Source organism: Mauremys mutica, chromosome 8 (genome assembly GCF_020497125.1).
Source record: "Mauremys mutica isolate MM-2020 ecotype Southern chromosome 8, ASM2049712v1, whole genome shotgun sequence".
In the NCBI taxonomy this organism is placed as follows: Eukaryota; Metazoa; Chordata; order Testudines; family Geoemydidae; genus Mauremys; species Mauremys mutica.
In genome coordinates, this window is record NC_059079.1 from 19,705,405 (window position 1) to 19,720,378 (window position 14,974).

Genomic DNA, 14,974 nt, shown 5'->3' on the forward strand with positions numbered 1-14,974 from the left:
TCCTCAGGGCAGAGACTGTTTCATGCCATATGTTTGTATAGAGACTAGCAAAATGAGGTTTCTAGGTGCTGCTGTAATACAATTAATACTAACTAAGCATATCCAGCAGTAATAGCTCCCCCAGGCTGTCTACTTTTCTCCTCTACAATCATTCCGAAATTCCGAACTGTGCTAGGAGCACTTCTGTTCAGGAATGTTCAAGCTTTATTGTCACTTGAAGCTAAAAAAAACTAAGCAATTTTTTTCCAAAAATCCATTAAAAAATGCCAGAGGTAGATATTTTGATCAAGCAGCATGGGGGCAGTTAGTAAGTGACTTACTGATGGCATTATCCATCTTGAACACGATGTCCAGCTGCATGGTGACAATCATGAACTGGAGCCAGGAGCTCATCTCCCTGTTGGGGAGGGGGAAGTGAACGGCAAACACAATATCACCGATGTCTAGTGGTCTGCTCATTTCTTCATCAAGATCTTGGATCTTCTCACACTGGCTGGGTCCCCAGGGCATTAGCCATTTGGTTTGGTGATGGGGTTTTTGTACATTTATGCATTTTACTGACATATAAAGCACAGCTGTAGTCGCACTTGGAGCTGAAAAGGAAACACAAACCACATTCATAAAATCTGCAAATCCATGGCACAATGACTAACTGCTTTTTGTGCAGTATTCACCACTGACCCTTCCTCAGGTATGCACATAGGACCAACTCTATGCCAGTGAATCCCTTCCAGCAGGTCTTAAAAAGAGGATGTTCCCTAGTAACCCTTCTGCTTATGCAGGAGCAAGTATAAGTGAAAAGCAACATCTACTTGTGCCAGAGGGACACTCTCTAAGCTCCCCTCTGAAGATATTGCTCCAAGCATGAGGTCCTCAGCTGGGATTCTGGCTGCAGTAAACTGCAGAACAAGCCTGTTCAGCCTCTGGATGGAGACTCTGATAACTGGACAGGTACGTTCCAGTCATCAGATAATTACACATATCGGTACTACCAGTGGCACCCAATTCTACATCCTTCTGTTTCTTGCTCCGGTAAAGAGGCCTTGTCTACACTAGAGTTCTTTGCCAAAAACGTTTCCCCACCATTGCTACCAGTAGTTCAGCTTCAGCAATGGAACATAGTAACTATGGGAGCACAAGTGTAGACAGGGCTCTGCGTGGCTACATCTTCCTGTTATCTAGCCCTGCACCAAGCGGCTCTAGACAGCTTCGGAGAGCCTTGTCTGCATGACCACTCCCATCCTATCTACCATTCATGTTCACAAGAGTGGAAATTCTTGGCAAAAATTCTAAGATGAAAAAGGCCTTATTGGGCCTGATTTTGGACTTCACATCAGTGTAGATCAGGAGACGTTCCCATGAAGTCAATTAAACCAGGTATAAACTAGATCAGAATCCGGTCCAGGCACATTTATGACGAGACATCTAGAATATGCATTCTTTATGGCTTCCAGAGACCTCGAGTAGTAGGCAAGGCTCACTCTAGAAAACACGACAGGCAGAGGCGGTGCTACCCCTTTGGGGACCTTTCACAGGAGCATCCGCCCCCCCAACAAACAAACAAACAAAAAGCAAATAGGGGGCCCACTTTGAGCTGCTCAGGGCCATAAGCAATTGCTTAGTCTGCTTATGCCTAGCGCTAGCTCTGATTACAGGGTCCCCATTCAGCAAGGTAGTTAGGCACATGGGTAATTCCATGGACATTGTGGTATCAGGGCCCAACCCCTCCTTTTCATTAAGGATAATGCAGCAGTAATGAAGCCAGAGTAGAAATGATTTTACACTTCTTGGTTTTACATTTACCATAAGCTGTTTTGATAGGGTTTCGCTGGCTAGTAGCTCTTGGCCAAGCTGTGCTAAAACCACTATTCTATTTCAGATTTCTGCTTTAACAAATAGGTTTAACATTGAGTCCATCCCGACTAGCAGTTAAACCAGGATGAAAACAGGGTTTAACTGCTTCAGGCAATATGGTTTTACTAGCTGGAAGGCCATCACCAGGACTCTGCACAAGTAGGAGGGGAAGTGCGGTCACCCTTCGCGACAGCTATGAGCTACTGACAGATTAAAGCCAGAGTAGAAGTACTGGCCAGAATAAATGATAAAATTTTAAATCCTGCCTTGTAAAAAATCAGCAGAGCATGAGCTGGTTTCAAATTTTCTTGCCAGAGGATTAGAAGTGGCGTTCCTCATCAACAGAGCCTGCCATTGAACAACTTAGTCCTTCAGTTACAAGTGGAGATCATGCATTTATTGTTGCTTTTGTCCTCTAAGCATCTACCCACGCAGCGATTCCCCCCACCCTGCAAAAAAATATTATATATAAGGGCATCAGCAACCTGCAACTGGCAGGGTAGATAGAAGTGAGGGCTGAATGTATGATGTCCATGTCACTTTGGCTAGATCCTCTCCTTTTTTAGAGCTGAAAAGGGACTACTGCATTCCTAGCACCATATTGTTCCCAATAAAGGAGGTTGCACAAGCTGCACGTAACGGACATGAAACTAAGGAAGCTCTGAAATCCTGTTGAGCAACATTCTAGCTGCAAAAGTTTCCAGTAACTGTTGCAAACCTGGCAGTGAGTAAAAAGATTTCACCTGGAATCCACCATCTGTGGAAACCAAAACATCACACTGCTATTTCCTGCCTTGCCCCCGGTTCCTTATAAAGACCTGAGACAGAATTTTCGTGTCTGCTGTATTTAATACTAATAGCTACATCAAGAGGCATTAGCTCAATATTCCAGAAAACTTCATTAGGGCAGACACACACAAAGCCAACAGAATAGCTTATAACAACCAACTGGTCTTGTGCTTAGAGCTGGGGTGCGCAGTGCAGTGAGGGAGCGAGGGGAATAACAGATGGGGGACTCTTATGACATATGCCCTGATTCACCAAGATCTCACCCCAAGCTCTGAGCATGCAGATACTTCATGGCATGAAGCAATGGCCCATGAGCCATAAACCCCCACAATGGCATTTTCCCCTGCTGCCGGTGAAGCAGCTCAGCTAGGACCAGCTCTGTGTTGGGCAGCACTGTATAACCTGACCCAGCATGGAGCTGACATGTGTTTTGTAAACACTCACCGCTCAATAGCTTGTTCGGGTTTTGCACCACTCAACAAGCAGTTTATGAATCAAAAATCAAATGAAGACACATACCAAATGGCAGTTATTTAAAGGACTACACAGTAAGTGGACAGTGCCATAAAGAGTGAAGGTAACATCATTTACTTGACAGGACACTGTCAGCACCTCCAATGCAATTTTAAAGTCTCCTTTAAAATAATGAAGGGTGACACCACTTACTACATGTGTTCCCCTTCAATGCCAAATAGCACATCTGGCCAGGAAGGATGATCATGTGGTGAAGGACTCGGACTAGGAGAGCCAGGTGCCATTATCTCCTTTACAACAGAATTTCTATGTGAACTTGGGCAAGTCAATCAGATTGGTTTAAGGAAGCAATTTTTCTTGCTGCTGTGAGAATCTGCTTAGCAGCTTCCCTGACGTGAGAAAGGAGCTCTTCAAAAAGCCCTAAGGGGAAAAACATCATCACAAAACACAGAGGACCCCAAGTGTCACTCTACCAAAATGCCTCCTCAATCTCTTCCATATCTGCCAAGAACCCACCTCATGAAGCAGACTCCCCCCACCCCGTAACTTGTACTGAGCTTCCTCTTGGCAGAGTTCCTGAAATGAAATCTGAGAGAGACTTTAAAGAGAAAAAAAAAACCTCCACCATCACAGCACAATTACAGATAAACAAGATTCTTCTGCTGGAGCAGTTCCCAGCTGTCGTTTTTGTTATCATTATTTGATTAACTGAAGATTAGGTTACTTCCTGTAACTGCACCAAAAGGAGTTAAAGATTTTTAGTTTCAAAGTTCTTATTCAATTTTCCCTTCCTCTCCAAGCAGATACTGAAACTAGGCAGTACCACCTTTTTCCCCTCTGCCCCTTCTTTCCTGGTAGCCACTGGAGTCCACAAAGAGGTCTGGGGAAGATGCATGTTCATAGAAGCAATTCAGCAACACATAACTAACCAGGACAGAGGGAAGGAGAAAGGGAGAAAGTTTGCACCTTTAACACTTACCCATCAGACCTCCCACTAGAAAAGCGATGACTCGGGAAATCAGCAAGGTCCCTCCAACAATGCACAGCTTTTTAGTGCTCATGTTTTCTATAACTGCCCCAGCCATACTTGGCCCCCTTCGCCAGCAAAACTGAGGGCTTGGAAAGTGCCGTGGGGATGGGAAGGAGACAGGCTCAGCACTGGCTGCTGAGGAAAGACTGGATCTGCCTCCCCTCCTCTGAGAGCTGTGATTTAAATTGGTGCTTGGCTGCTTTAAAAGGAGCAGGAACACAAAAGTGAATCACAGGACACTATCTTGCCCCTGCTCCCCTTCCAAATCATGCGGCAGCTATTTATGGCAGTCTCATAGAGCCTCCTCAGCTGTGGAGAGAGCCAGAACTGCCCATTCAGCAGGTGCTTCTTTTAGTTCTTTAGTCACAGAACCATAGGCTAGCTCTACACTACAAACTCTTGCTGGCATAGAGAGGTTGGTCAGGGATGCGATCCCTGCCCAGCATAGCTGTGCGGGCAAAAGCCCCAGTGTAGATGCTGTTGGGCTGGTAAACGCTATATCCCCACTAAGAGTGCTTTGCAAGCTCAGTATACTGGGATAGCTGTACAGGCAATGTGCACATCTGGCGATAGAAGTTGGAGATGGAAGGGCTAGTCAGATTCACAGGCTGGGGTTAGTGTAGGATTGTCCCCTACAATATATGCCTCAGGCAATTTGAAAGTGAAATTGAATCTGGAAGAACATGCAAGCAAACTTATAGGCAATGGTAAGAACACAAGGCCAGGGGACCCATAGGGGGCATTTACATTTCTGTGCAGTATTTAGCCTATCAAGGCTCACATTTGTGATAAGAGTACTCTGTATGCATATTAGAGCTGTGGGATTTCAGAAACAGGTCCCGTTGCATACCGGAAGAATCCATGAGCTTTCCAAAGGTTTTGTGAAGATGATGAGAGCATAAGCCAGGGCCCAGAATAGCCAGTAGCCTGGTGGCCAGGGCAAGCTCCTGGGATGGTGGAAATCCAGGCTCAGATCCCTGCTCTTCCTAATTTAGAGCAGGGACTTGAACTTGGTTCTCCCATATCCGAAGTGGGGTACAGAGTCAGTCTCTCTCACTGAATGCTTAATTATTTATACCAAGTGGAACAGCTCCAGCAGGAAAGGCAGAGAGACCCAACCCAGACCAGCCGGTAGCCTGGGGGGAAGGGCATTCACCTTCACTGTGGGAGAATGGCAGAGTAGGAACACACACTTGGCTCACCCACATCAGAGGCGAGTGCTCTCTCCCCCATCTTACTGGCTATTCTGGGGTCTCTCTCTGGATCTGACCAGAAATTCCTGGGCCTGAGAAACCTTCCTGATGACTGCTTAATCCAGACAGATACGCTCCCGCCAAAACATCATTTCCAACAACGAACCCTTTTATTGAAAAGTTCCTGAATACATAGATGCACTCAAGAATATGCTGAATAATTTCTGGGTTTTGTAGGCCAAATAGAACTTCTTGTGTACTGCAAGTGGCTTCCTCTGCATTTTACATCACTTTAAAAACTAATAGTTTCATGCCCCATACCTATCCCCTGCCAATTTTTGTGGTTTTACAGTCACCTTTTCCTATTCAAAAAAGGGTTTCTCTGTCCTGCTGCTAGTGTGTAAGAACCACACAAACAGGAGAAATAGACTACAGTTGGGGGTGGGGGAGAGAAGGAGGAAGTAAACAAAAAAACAAACAAAACCACACACAGTATTCTTAGATGTTCCATATCAGACTAAGTAAAACAATTGTCCAGACATGACTAATTAAATTGATTCTCTCTTTAACCATCCCGTTTTTTTCCTGGACCACTTCACCTCTGCAGTGTCAATAACACGTCTGAATGTTTGTGCCCTAATCTTCAGAGAAGGGAAGCAAATGCAAACTGCATCAGTTTCTAATGCAACCTAGCCAGCAGTTTAAAACATCTTCACAAACAGCCATAAGAGGCATTTTAATTGGTCTTTGTTTTTAAATGTTAATTGCAAACATCTGTTAGATAAATGACAGACACTCGGTTTATCACAGGCTAAAACTTTGTTCCACAGTTAGCACCGTCTCCCATTAAGCCACTCATTGTCATGCAACATGCTCTCTTTAGTCTTTTTAGCTGGATAAATGGATAGTCTCAGCTTCTTTCACATCTGTCACTCTTGTGAAATATCCTCCCAGTTTATTTTTTGTATACAAATAGTCTTTATTTGTAATGGTTTGATGCCTCATTTAGGTATTCTACCTAATCCATTATCCCACTTTTCCATTTAATCCTAATGCATAAATAAAGTCACGTGGCCCCTTTTATTGCACTATAAATACAACAGTAACATTTTTCTCGTCAAGAAAGCGTTCCCCATTGTTGGCAGTGTATATAGAATGAAGAGTGATTGTTAGGAGTGTTACAAGCACCAGCTTAGTACTGTTTCATCAACCAAGTACAGAAGTTACAAAGGAGGTTTGATTAGAGGTTGCCAAAAAGCATCACTGTAATTCCACATTCCATCAGGGGTGCAGAGGGGGAGCTGGGCCTTGCCCTGCCTTTTTTGAGCACCCAGGATTCCCACTGAAGACAAGGGAAGTCTGGGTGCGTAAGAAATGCAGGGCTGGGTTCCTATATTGAATGTGGGCCAGATGTAGAGTACCCCAGATGCCTTCAACTCACTGTAGTGGTGCATTAGCGTACAGCTAGTTTTGTAAATTAAGTCACACTACGAACGTGATGAACTGCACCTAGAATTGTGACAAAACTCAAGGTCCATGGGCTCGAGACAGACAAGTAAGGTGTACAAAGCCTGCTTGGAAGCATAGTGGCTACTGCTCAAGGCGTAAGTGTAAACAAGATTCCACCTCCTTTCCAGGTGCTTCCAAAAGCACAAGTCTCGCAGTACAGTTCATGCCTTCTGCTATCTTGCCAGTATTGAACAAACTATGGTCTTATGTCTGCAGCTATGTTAACATTTAAAATGCTACAGTAGCACAGCTGCAGTGCCACCGCTGCACTGCTCTAATGTTACAGGGTAGACCCTCACTACAGTGATGGGACTGGGTTCTCCAGTTGCTGTAGTTAATCCACTTCCCGAGAGGTAGAAGAAATCTTCCAGCGACCCAGCTACACCAGGGGCTAGGTTGGCTTAACTACATCTCAGGGGTGTGAATTTTTTTTGCTCCCTTGAGAGATGTAGCTATGCTGATGAAAGTTTCCAGCATAAACCAGTCCTAACTGACACCATGCCCTGAAGTACCCTAAGAAAGCACAGCAGTTTGTACCCTGGTGCTAGTCATTCCTATATAGTCTGTTATTTAGGGTGGTGTTAAAACTACTTTACCTTGTTCTGTTGAATAGAGCTGGCAGCATGTACTTAGAAAGCTCTGTAGGTTTGTTAGCTTTTTTAAAGTGGCCATAGAGCAGCACTCTTGTTCATGCTCCGTGCTGTTTGATGGCATAAGAAGGGTTCAGAACAGTGTATGCGAGACAGAAATCATAACATGAGCATGGTGCCTCTCTGTGTTTGGAAATGCTCCCCCTCCTTCCCCCAGCACAATCGCTGTAACAGCCAAGCGCCTCCTACAAGGGAAACTGCCAGTGGCACCTCATGCTTCATTTTCTGCTATCAAGGAGCAGGCTTGGGAGCGTTTGGGGACACTAGTATGAAAGGGAGGGTACTATTGCAAGAAAGCCTAATCAGAGAGGGGGGTTTTGGTTTTAGCGCTGAACACGTTCTGACCTAGGGAAACTCACTCTTCCTGACAGTTTCCTAGTTCTCAAAAAAACAAATGTCATATCATTTAAAATAAATAAATAAATCCCACCATGTAGCTCAAGCAGCCAGTAATGGTCTCCTGTAAGTTTAACTGTCAGTTCAAATTATTTCACTTAATACATTAGCTTTCCCTTCACAGAATGCCCCTGGGCAGATGTACATGCCAAACTAGTTAGCAAAGTCAGTTTGAAGTACAAGGAAACAAAGGGGATTCCAGTTAGCTGTAAGGTCCAATGTCAAATACCTGTGATATTGAGACCCACCCTGCTTCAGTTCCCATTGACTTCAAAAAGCACTGGATCTGGCCTGGTGTAAGCAAGACCCAAGTTACTTTGATAACGTAACTGCTTCTAAAGTGAGGAATTAAAGAGAGAAGGAGCTCAGCCACTGAAGTACTGCTTTCTCATCACATTTGAAGTGACAAGTTGCTTACGTTAGCCATCTTGCCTCATAATGAGTTATACAAAAGAATTCCAGCTTCCAAAAAAATCAGTTTTGCATTTTCACAAGAAATATGGATTAGACGATTTAAAAAAGGCCAAAAAGACACAAGACATCACCAAGAACTAGATCGGTGGCTTGGTGGGAAATTCAGGTCTCCAGTTCTGCCCCGCCGGTCTATCCACTGCAGTTCGGCAGACAAACCATAAAAAGATACCCAAAAAAAGGCTAAAATTTCTTCTCACTCAATGAGCCAACAAACCAACCCACAATATTGTATATTTTATTTAAATTAACAAAACTACATTTTTTCCAGGTTGTTTAAAGCATTTTGTAAAAAGTGAACATACAAACAAACAATTTAATAAGATCCAGGGGCTGTTTCTGGTACGCAAGTGGCACTTAGTAGTTTAGCAAATATAAAAAGATATCTACACCATAACAGACTTGTTAGTGTTGGACACACGAGATTTGGTTTTAAAGCTGCAATGACTCTTTTGTAAATCAATCTTTACAACATGCACTGTTACACTATGCTATAAAAAAAGTCAGGATGAATTTATTCTAGGTACATAGATATTACATAAAAAAACCTAAAGTTAAAGTAACATTAAGGTTGCAGAGTCAAGCTCTCAGAAGTTGCGAAATGACAGAACTGAGGTTGGAAGGGCAACTGAATTCTGCCCCCTTGGGAATGTGTTATGTTACCATCTTTAATTATATGCTTATGTATATTTTTCTCTAGAGGACCCCAGCCTCATTGTGTGAGCATATATTTATTCAATATCTTCTTTTATTCTCCTCAATATGGATCCAGGCTTTTTTTTTTGACAAAGCCCATCCAAACTGCACTGGATACAAAATTAATAATTTCCTCCTAATGCTCTCAGAGTGCTTCAAACATGAATACATGGGATCTTCACACACCCCTCCCCACAGAGGTGGCATTTACGCATTTACAGATGGGGAACCGAGGCACAGAAATTATGGCCAAAATTGTCCAAGTGTCCATTAATTTTTGGTAGCAAATTTGAGAAGCCCAGAGCCTTGTTTTTAGGAGATTTAGCATTTTCATAGCCTATGCTCCAAGTGCAGCAACACTTGACTTCAGCTGGAGCGCTTAGCACTTCTGCAAATTTGGTCCTAGGCACCTCCAGGTGAGCAGCCAGAAACTGGAACACGTACATTTAGTGATGGGGATGCTACAGCCAGTAGTGTCCTTCACTACACATCCCTGATTTATCCCCACAGCAGGTCCATCCTCTGCACTGAATAAGGCAGAGGGGGCCTATGGGAGCAGGAAATAGTGTGAGATCATTAATTAAAAACTACATCATAATGTGTATGCAGAAGAGGGTCATATTAAGGTTACACAGGCAAGCTTAACACTGGCATTTCCTAACTTCTGAATGCTTGACTTTGCAACCTTAGCACTACTGTGTCTGTCAGTGTGTGAGTGTGAGTGATTTCCCAGGCTTAAAAAAAAAAGCCAACTGAAAAATGACTGTGCCCCCCTCTGCCCATGGCAGCTGGGTGCTGCAGGGTGACCATATTTCCTAGAGAGAAAACGGGACACCCCAGCCAGTGGCCCAAGGCATCCCCCTCTCCTCATGCAAGACTGTCCTCCATCAGGAGTCTATCACCTGTTGCTGGAACCTTCCAGGGGGCCCGTCACTGGAACCCTGCCAGGGCCCCACTGGCCGTCAGCTCCAGAGTCCTGCAGCCCCTGGGGCTGAAGCAGAGAATGTCAGAGGCCTCCAGAAGTCACGGGTTCTGTGACTTCATGACCTCAGTGACAAAAACAGCCTTATGCATGAGTCATCAGCAGATTTGGAACCTTAAGATTCGCAGCACAAACCTCTATTACTTGAGCAACCCATAGCAGTAGACTCATCCTCTGCATGGACCACGCTCTAGAGGGGGATGAGACACAAACTTTGCCAGGAGTTTCAAAAGATATTTGCTGACAGCAGGAATGAGACACTCAGGAATCCATTCCAGGTTCTGGCATAGTATGCACTCTAGCGGGCACAGACAATTCTGCCCATCTCTCTCAGCCTCTACCCTTTTGCCCCAGTCCCCTCCAACCCATGCCTGTCTTAGTTTTCCTCTCCCTCACTACAGCTCTAGCTCCTCCTACTAATCTCCCTGCCCTGCTAGTCACAGTCTCTCTCGGCTACACCCCCAATCCACACGTATCCTAGTCCACTCCCTCTCCCTCCAGATCTGGATCATCCCCTCTGCATTTGAAATCAGGCTGTTTCCTCCTCCACACTGCCTGGGCATTAGCAGGGAGCGCACATGACTTAATACCATGTGCAGCACTACAGCATCCGGCAGCAGCCAAGAGCAGCAATTGCAGGGAAAGTCCTGCTCAACTGTGCAGTCGTCTGCAGGACATTGCCAGAGCTAAACTCCCCAAAGAGTCTAAGAACTGGTCAGGAAGTTTGGCCAAGTTATGAGACACTGAAAAAATATTGGTTCTCACATGCTCAGTGCAGATTTGGCAGCTAAGTTCTCCAGACATTCCATCTCCGAGTATGCTCCATGCTAGTGCTGCCGCCTCCGAGCAGGAGTTTTGAGAGAGAGAGAGAGAGAGAGAGAGAGAGAGACTCTCCTGTGTCCTCAGTGCTCCCTCTCCTGACACCCAGGCATCATGGATGAGAAGGAGCCATCACTAGAATGCACAGAAATGGAGGAAGGAGGGGAGAGAAGGGGTTCAGGAGCCCAATGGCAGTGCTTCTATATCCTGGGAAATTTCACACAATCTGGGAATTTGAGTAAAATGTTTTCATTCAAAACATTTTACTCAAATTCCCAGATTGTGGGAAATTTCCCAGGATATAGAAGCACTGTAAAAAACAATCTGGGAAATTTTTAGTGCTAGGTTGGGAAAAGTGGGCATCACGATATGGACGCACTGCCCAATGGGAGTGGGGCAGATAGGAGGATACAGAAAAGTTGAGGGACAAGGACAGAACGGTTTATAACCCACTAGACTATACTCCCCTCCAGGACTTGGAAAAGAATCCAGGGAGTTCAGAGTTTCTACTTTCCTCTGTCAGCAAATAGCTGTGAAATCCACTAGTAAAGTGTGCATCTCTCTTCCCTCTTTGGTGCCTAGTCCACACACAGGTAACAGCCTACTACTGCTACCAGACACTGTTAGCCTAAGTGGCAGAGGTCTGTGCTACAGGTCTAAAGGTTTGAACCCTGCCAGTGACCCAACTGGGGGTGGGGAGGGTGTCAATATGGTTAGATACAGAATATAGTTTTGCATTTTCTGTGTGTTTATGAGGAAATTACACACAAGAAAAACCAAAATACTAAATACCTCCTCTTAAGCGAGCACTGTTTACTTTGTGCATTGAATGAGGCAGGAGTCCTGTGTTAAAACCCCAGTAATTAAAGACTACCATCCTGCATACACACAAGGAGCCAAAATTAAGGTTCCGCAGGCAACATTAATCCTGGCTTAACTCTTGAACATTTCACTTTGCATCCTTAGTGTTCATTTAGCATGTCTGTAAAATATAGAATACATATCCTGCCCTCCCCCAGAGATAGCGACACCATATTAAAGAGAGTTTACAAAGGTTCTATTTTAGTTCCACCGCTCAGTGAACACACTATAAATACTGGGCATTTGTAGAGGGAGTTACTTCTGATGTCTCCTCAAGGAGGACGTTGTCTCAACCTGTGTATTGTACTTCATTGTGTTTGTCCCAAGTGAGGTGTTCCAGGAGTTACTCCTGAGCCTCCTTGCGAGCCAGCTTGTAAACCTCGGTTGGCCCATCCACATGGGTGATGGTGGTGGTGAGCTGAAGCTCCTCCCCACTACTTACTCCCAGGTCACCTGAAATACAAAGCTATGTTTCAGCGTGATGCACAAAGGAGGACCTGGGAACAAGAGTGACTGCCAGGTTAAATTTCCCGAGAGTTTGGGTCTTGGAAACAATAAGCTTTTCTAAAACTGAGAACTAAGAAGGGTTTCCAGGATTCCTTCGATTCATTTGAAGGGAAGAATGTTCCTTTGCAGTGGTTTCAGTCCAAACAAACAGTTACATGAGCTAATGCTGGAGAGCCACTGTGCTACAGAAAGGTATTCCCAGGGAAACCAACTGGAAACTCAGTAAACAAAACTATTTAGTTCCATTCCTCAGTCTTGTCTTTCACTTCCTCCACCATAGCTACACAATGCTCCCCCCAGACTATTTCAAGTTAGTATTGATAGCAATTTAGAGCCACACTAGAGCCCAGTTTACCATTTGATTGATCTTCACCATAATTCTTGTGCGATGGAGCATATAGGAACATAAGAGCGAAGACGTAGAGGTTCCACATCCCGTAGATGCCTGTGAAGAAGGCACTGTTCCCCTGTACTGTGAAGTCCCCCCACTTCCAATGGCCTTCAGTCACCTGTCCACGAGAAAGCAGAGATTCAACAGGGACATCTAGGTAAGGAGAATTCTATGATGAGCAAGTACATGTTTCTAAGAGCAGATACAGAGAAATCTGAAATCCATGTCCAGACAGAAAACACATGGAAGTAAAGTCTATACTAAAAAGTCTCTTCCCCTGCCACCAACCTATAAGGACTGGCACATGCAACAAGATTCATATTAGAAACTTTATTCATCTTTGGTTTGTTGTTTAAAAACCTAACAAAATTTATCTCAGAACATTCAGGTTAGATCATTCCACTCATAGAAGATTAGTGAGAGGATAATTATAATCGAGCAGTACCTGGGAGACTGGCTATGTCTGAAAACTTTAGAGGGTCTATAAATAAACCTTTTATAGAAGAAAACAGCATGAATAATGCAAAGAGCTAATGGCATCCAGCACGTCTCACTGCTTCTGTCTTACGGCAGAGACTTATGGCTGATAGCATTAGCTCCAGATATAAAGAAAGAGACAAGAGACTATGGAGAGTTAAGAAAAACAAACAGTCATTTAATATTAATAAATATATTGAAAACAATGAAATGCATGGGCTGTGCACCTTGACTGCCTTCCATTTTAAAAGCCAAATTAACAAGTCATTTGGAGCCATAGCCTACCATCGACTTTAAAGCAGAATTCCCCATAGAAAGTGAGCTCTGCTTTAAAGAAAAAAAAAAAAAAAAAAAGACAGTGGCAGAACATAGCCTTTAAACAAACAAAAATACCAAACGATGAAAGTAGCCAGACAAAATGATTTGCCAGATTTGAGGTAGAACTTCAAACCAATTGCTTCAACTGAACAGATTTTTAGATCAGAATCATCTTGCCATGCCAATCAATCAGACTACGGCATTGTTTTCCATAAGCAAAGGGAATGCAGCTGCTAGATTCTCTAATATAGTATGTCTGAGGGTACTTCTGTGCACAACTCAGCAGAAGTGCTTACAAGTAAAACTGGCAAGAAAATAAAATCCCTTCCTGTGAAAAATTTCACCTTTTTGAAAAAGAAGTTTTCATCACAAGCAGAAATGACACATCCAAAATTTTTCCACAGGAAAGGATTTCAAGAAAAACTTCATTGTGCTTCTCCCAAAACCAAATCTTTCAGCTGCCCATCTGGGAGGCTCTCATCAATTTTGCTTTCTGCCTGCAGTGAAGCTGACCCACTCCTCCCAATTCCTGCAGCCAAAGAACTGGGCCTATCAGTCCCCCCACTCCAGTGACTAGCTGGTGAGCTGTCTTTTCAGTTTCCCTAGTAGAAAAGAAGATTCTCCCCCACGTCCCCAGCAAAACTGAAATTGTCCTACAACTGACATTTTCCTTAGGAAAAGAGTATTACTCTTTAGAAAATTCAGATGAAAAAAGTTTCAGAACAGCTCTACTTTGAAAGTAGAAAGGAGTTTGACTATTAATTTATAAAGGTGTATTCATTGTATTTCTGCAACTAAAGCCTACGTATCTATGTACAACTGTGATTGCCACCTTACACCCGAGACCAATAAAATATCTTAACACTGGAAAGTCATTTTGGGAGGTTGTAGTCTTGGGAACTGGTCAGGAGAGTGAAGGGGCTTATTCTCAGAGGAATACTGTGGGGTAGACCTTCAAGAGGGTGCATGGGGTTTTGCCTGTGCAACTTAGAACAGCCCAATTCACAATATGTGGACATACAATTATAATAAAAATATAATCTATAGGCTAAATCCAAGTTCCAAAGGAAGAGACAGAGACAGAAATATAAACTTCCTCAAGCCCAAAAAACTGTTAAGAGCATTTAAGATTGCAAAATCAAGCACTCAAGAGTTAAATCATAGAATTAAAACACCCCACCTAGACAAGTTCATGGAGGATAGGTCCATCAATGGCTATTAGACAGGATGGGCAGAGATGGTGTCCCTAGACTGTTGGACAGAAGCTAGGAATGGGCAACATGGGGGTGGATCACTTGATTACCTGTTCTGGTTATTCCCTCTGGGGCATTGGCCACTGTTGGAAGACCGGATACTGGACTAGATGGGACTATTGGTCTGACCTAGTATGGCTGGTCTTATGTTCTTAGAATTAAGGTTGCCTATGCAACCTCAATTCGGCCCCCTTGTTAACATGTATGATGACAGTCTATAATTGTATACTCACATATTAGAGATTTTCAAAGAAAAAAGGTCATCAGAATTTTTTTTTAAACACATAGACAAACCACCCTTCCC

The 14,974-nt window shown here is 43.8% G+C and overlaps 1 protein-coding gene and 1 pseudogene across 1 annotated transcript in view; both read right to left on the minus strand.

Moving 5' to 3' along the window:
- The window catches only part of LOC123376402, a 29,229-nt pseudogene extending 25,027 nt beyond the window's left edge, over positions 1–4,202 (minus strand).
- Positions 4,203–8,590: 4,388 nt separating this feature from the next.
- The window catches only part of LOC123376130 (protein wntless homolog), a 63,894-nt gene continuing 57,510 nt past the window's right edge, over positions 8,591–14,974 (minus strand). Inside the window, exons 11-12 of the mRNA XM_045027904.1 lie at positions 12,587–12,740; positions 8,591–12,177 (exon numbers count right to left, since the gene is read on the minus strand). Coding sequence (XP_044883839.1) covers positions 12,068–12,177; positions 12,587–12,740 — 264 coding nt within the window. The 3' untranslated portion in view covers positions 8,591–12,067. The remainder of the gene's footprint in view (positions 12,178–12,586; positions 12,741–14,974) is intronic.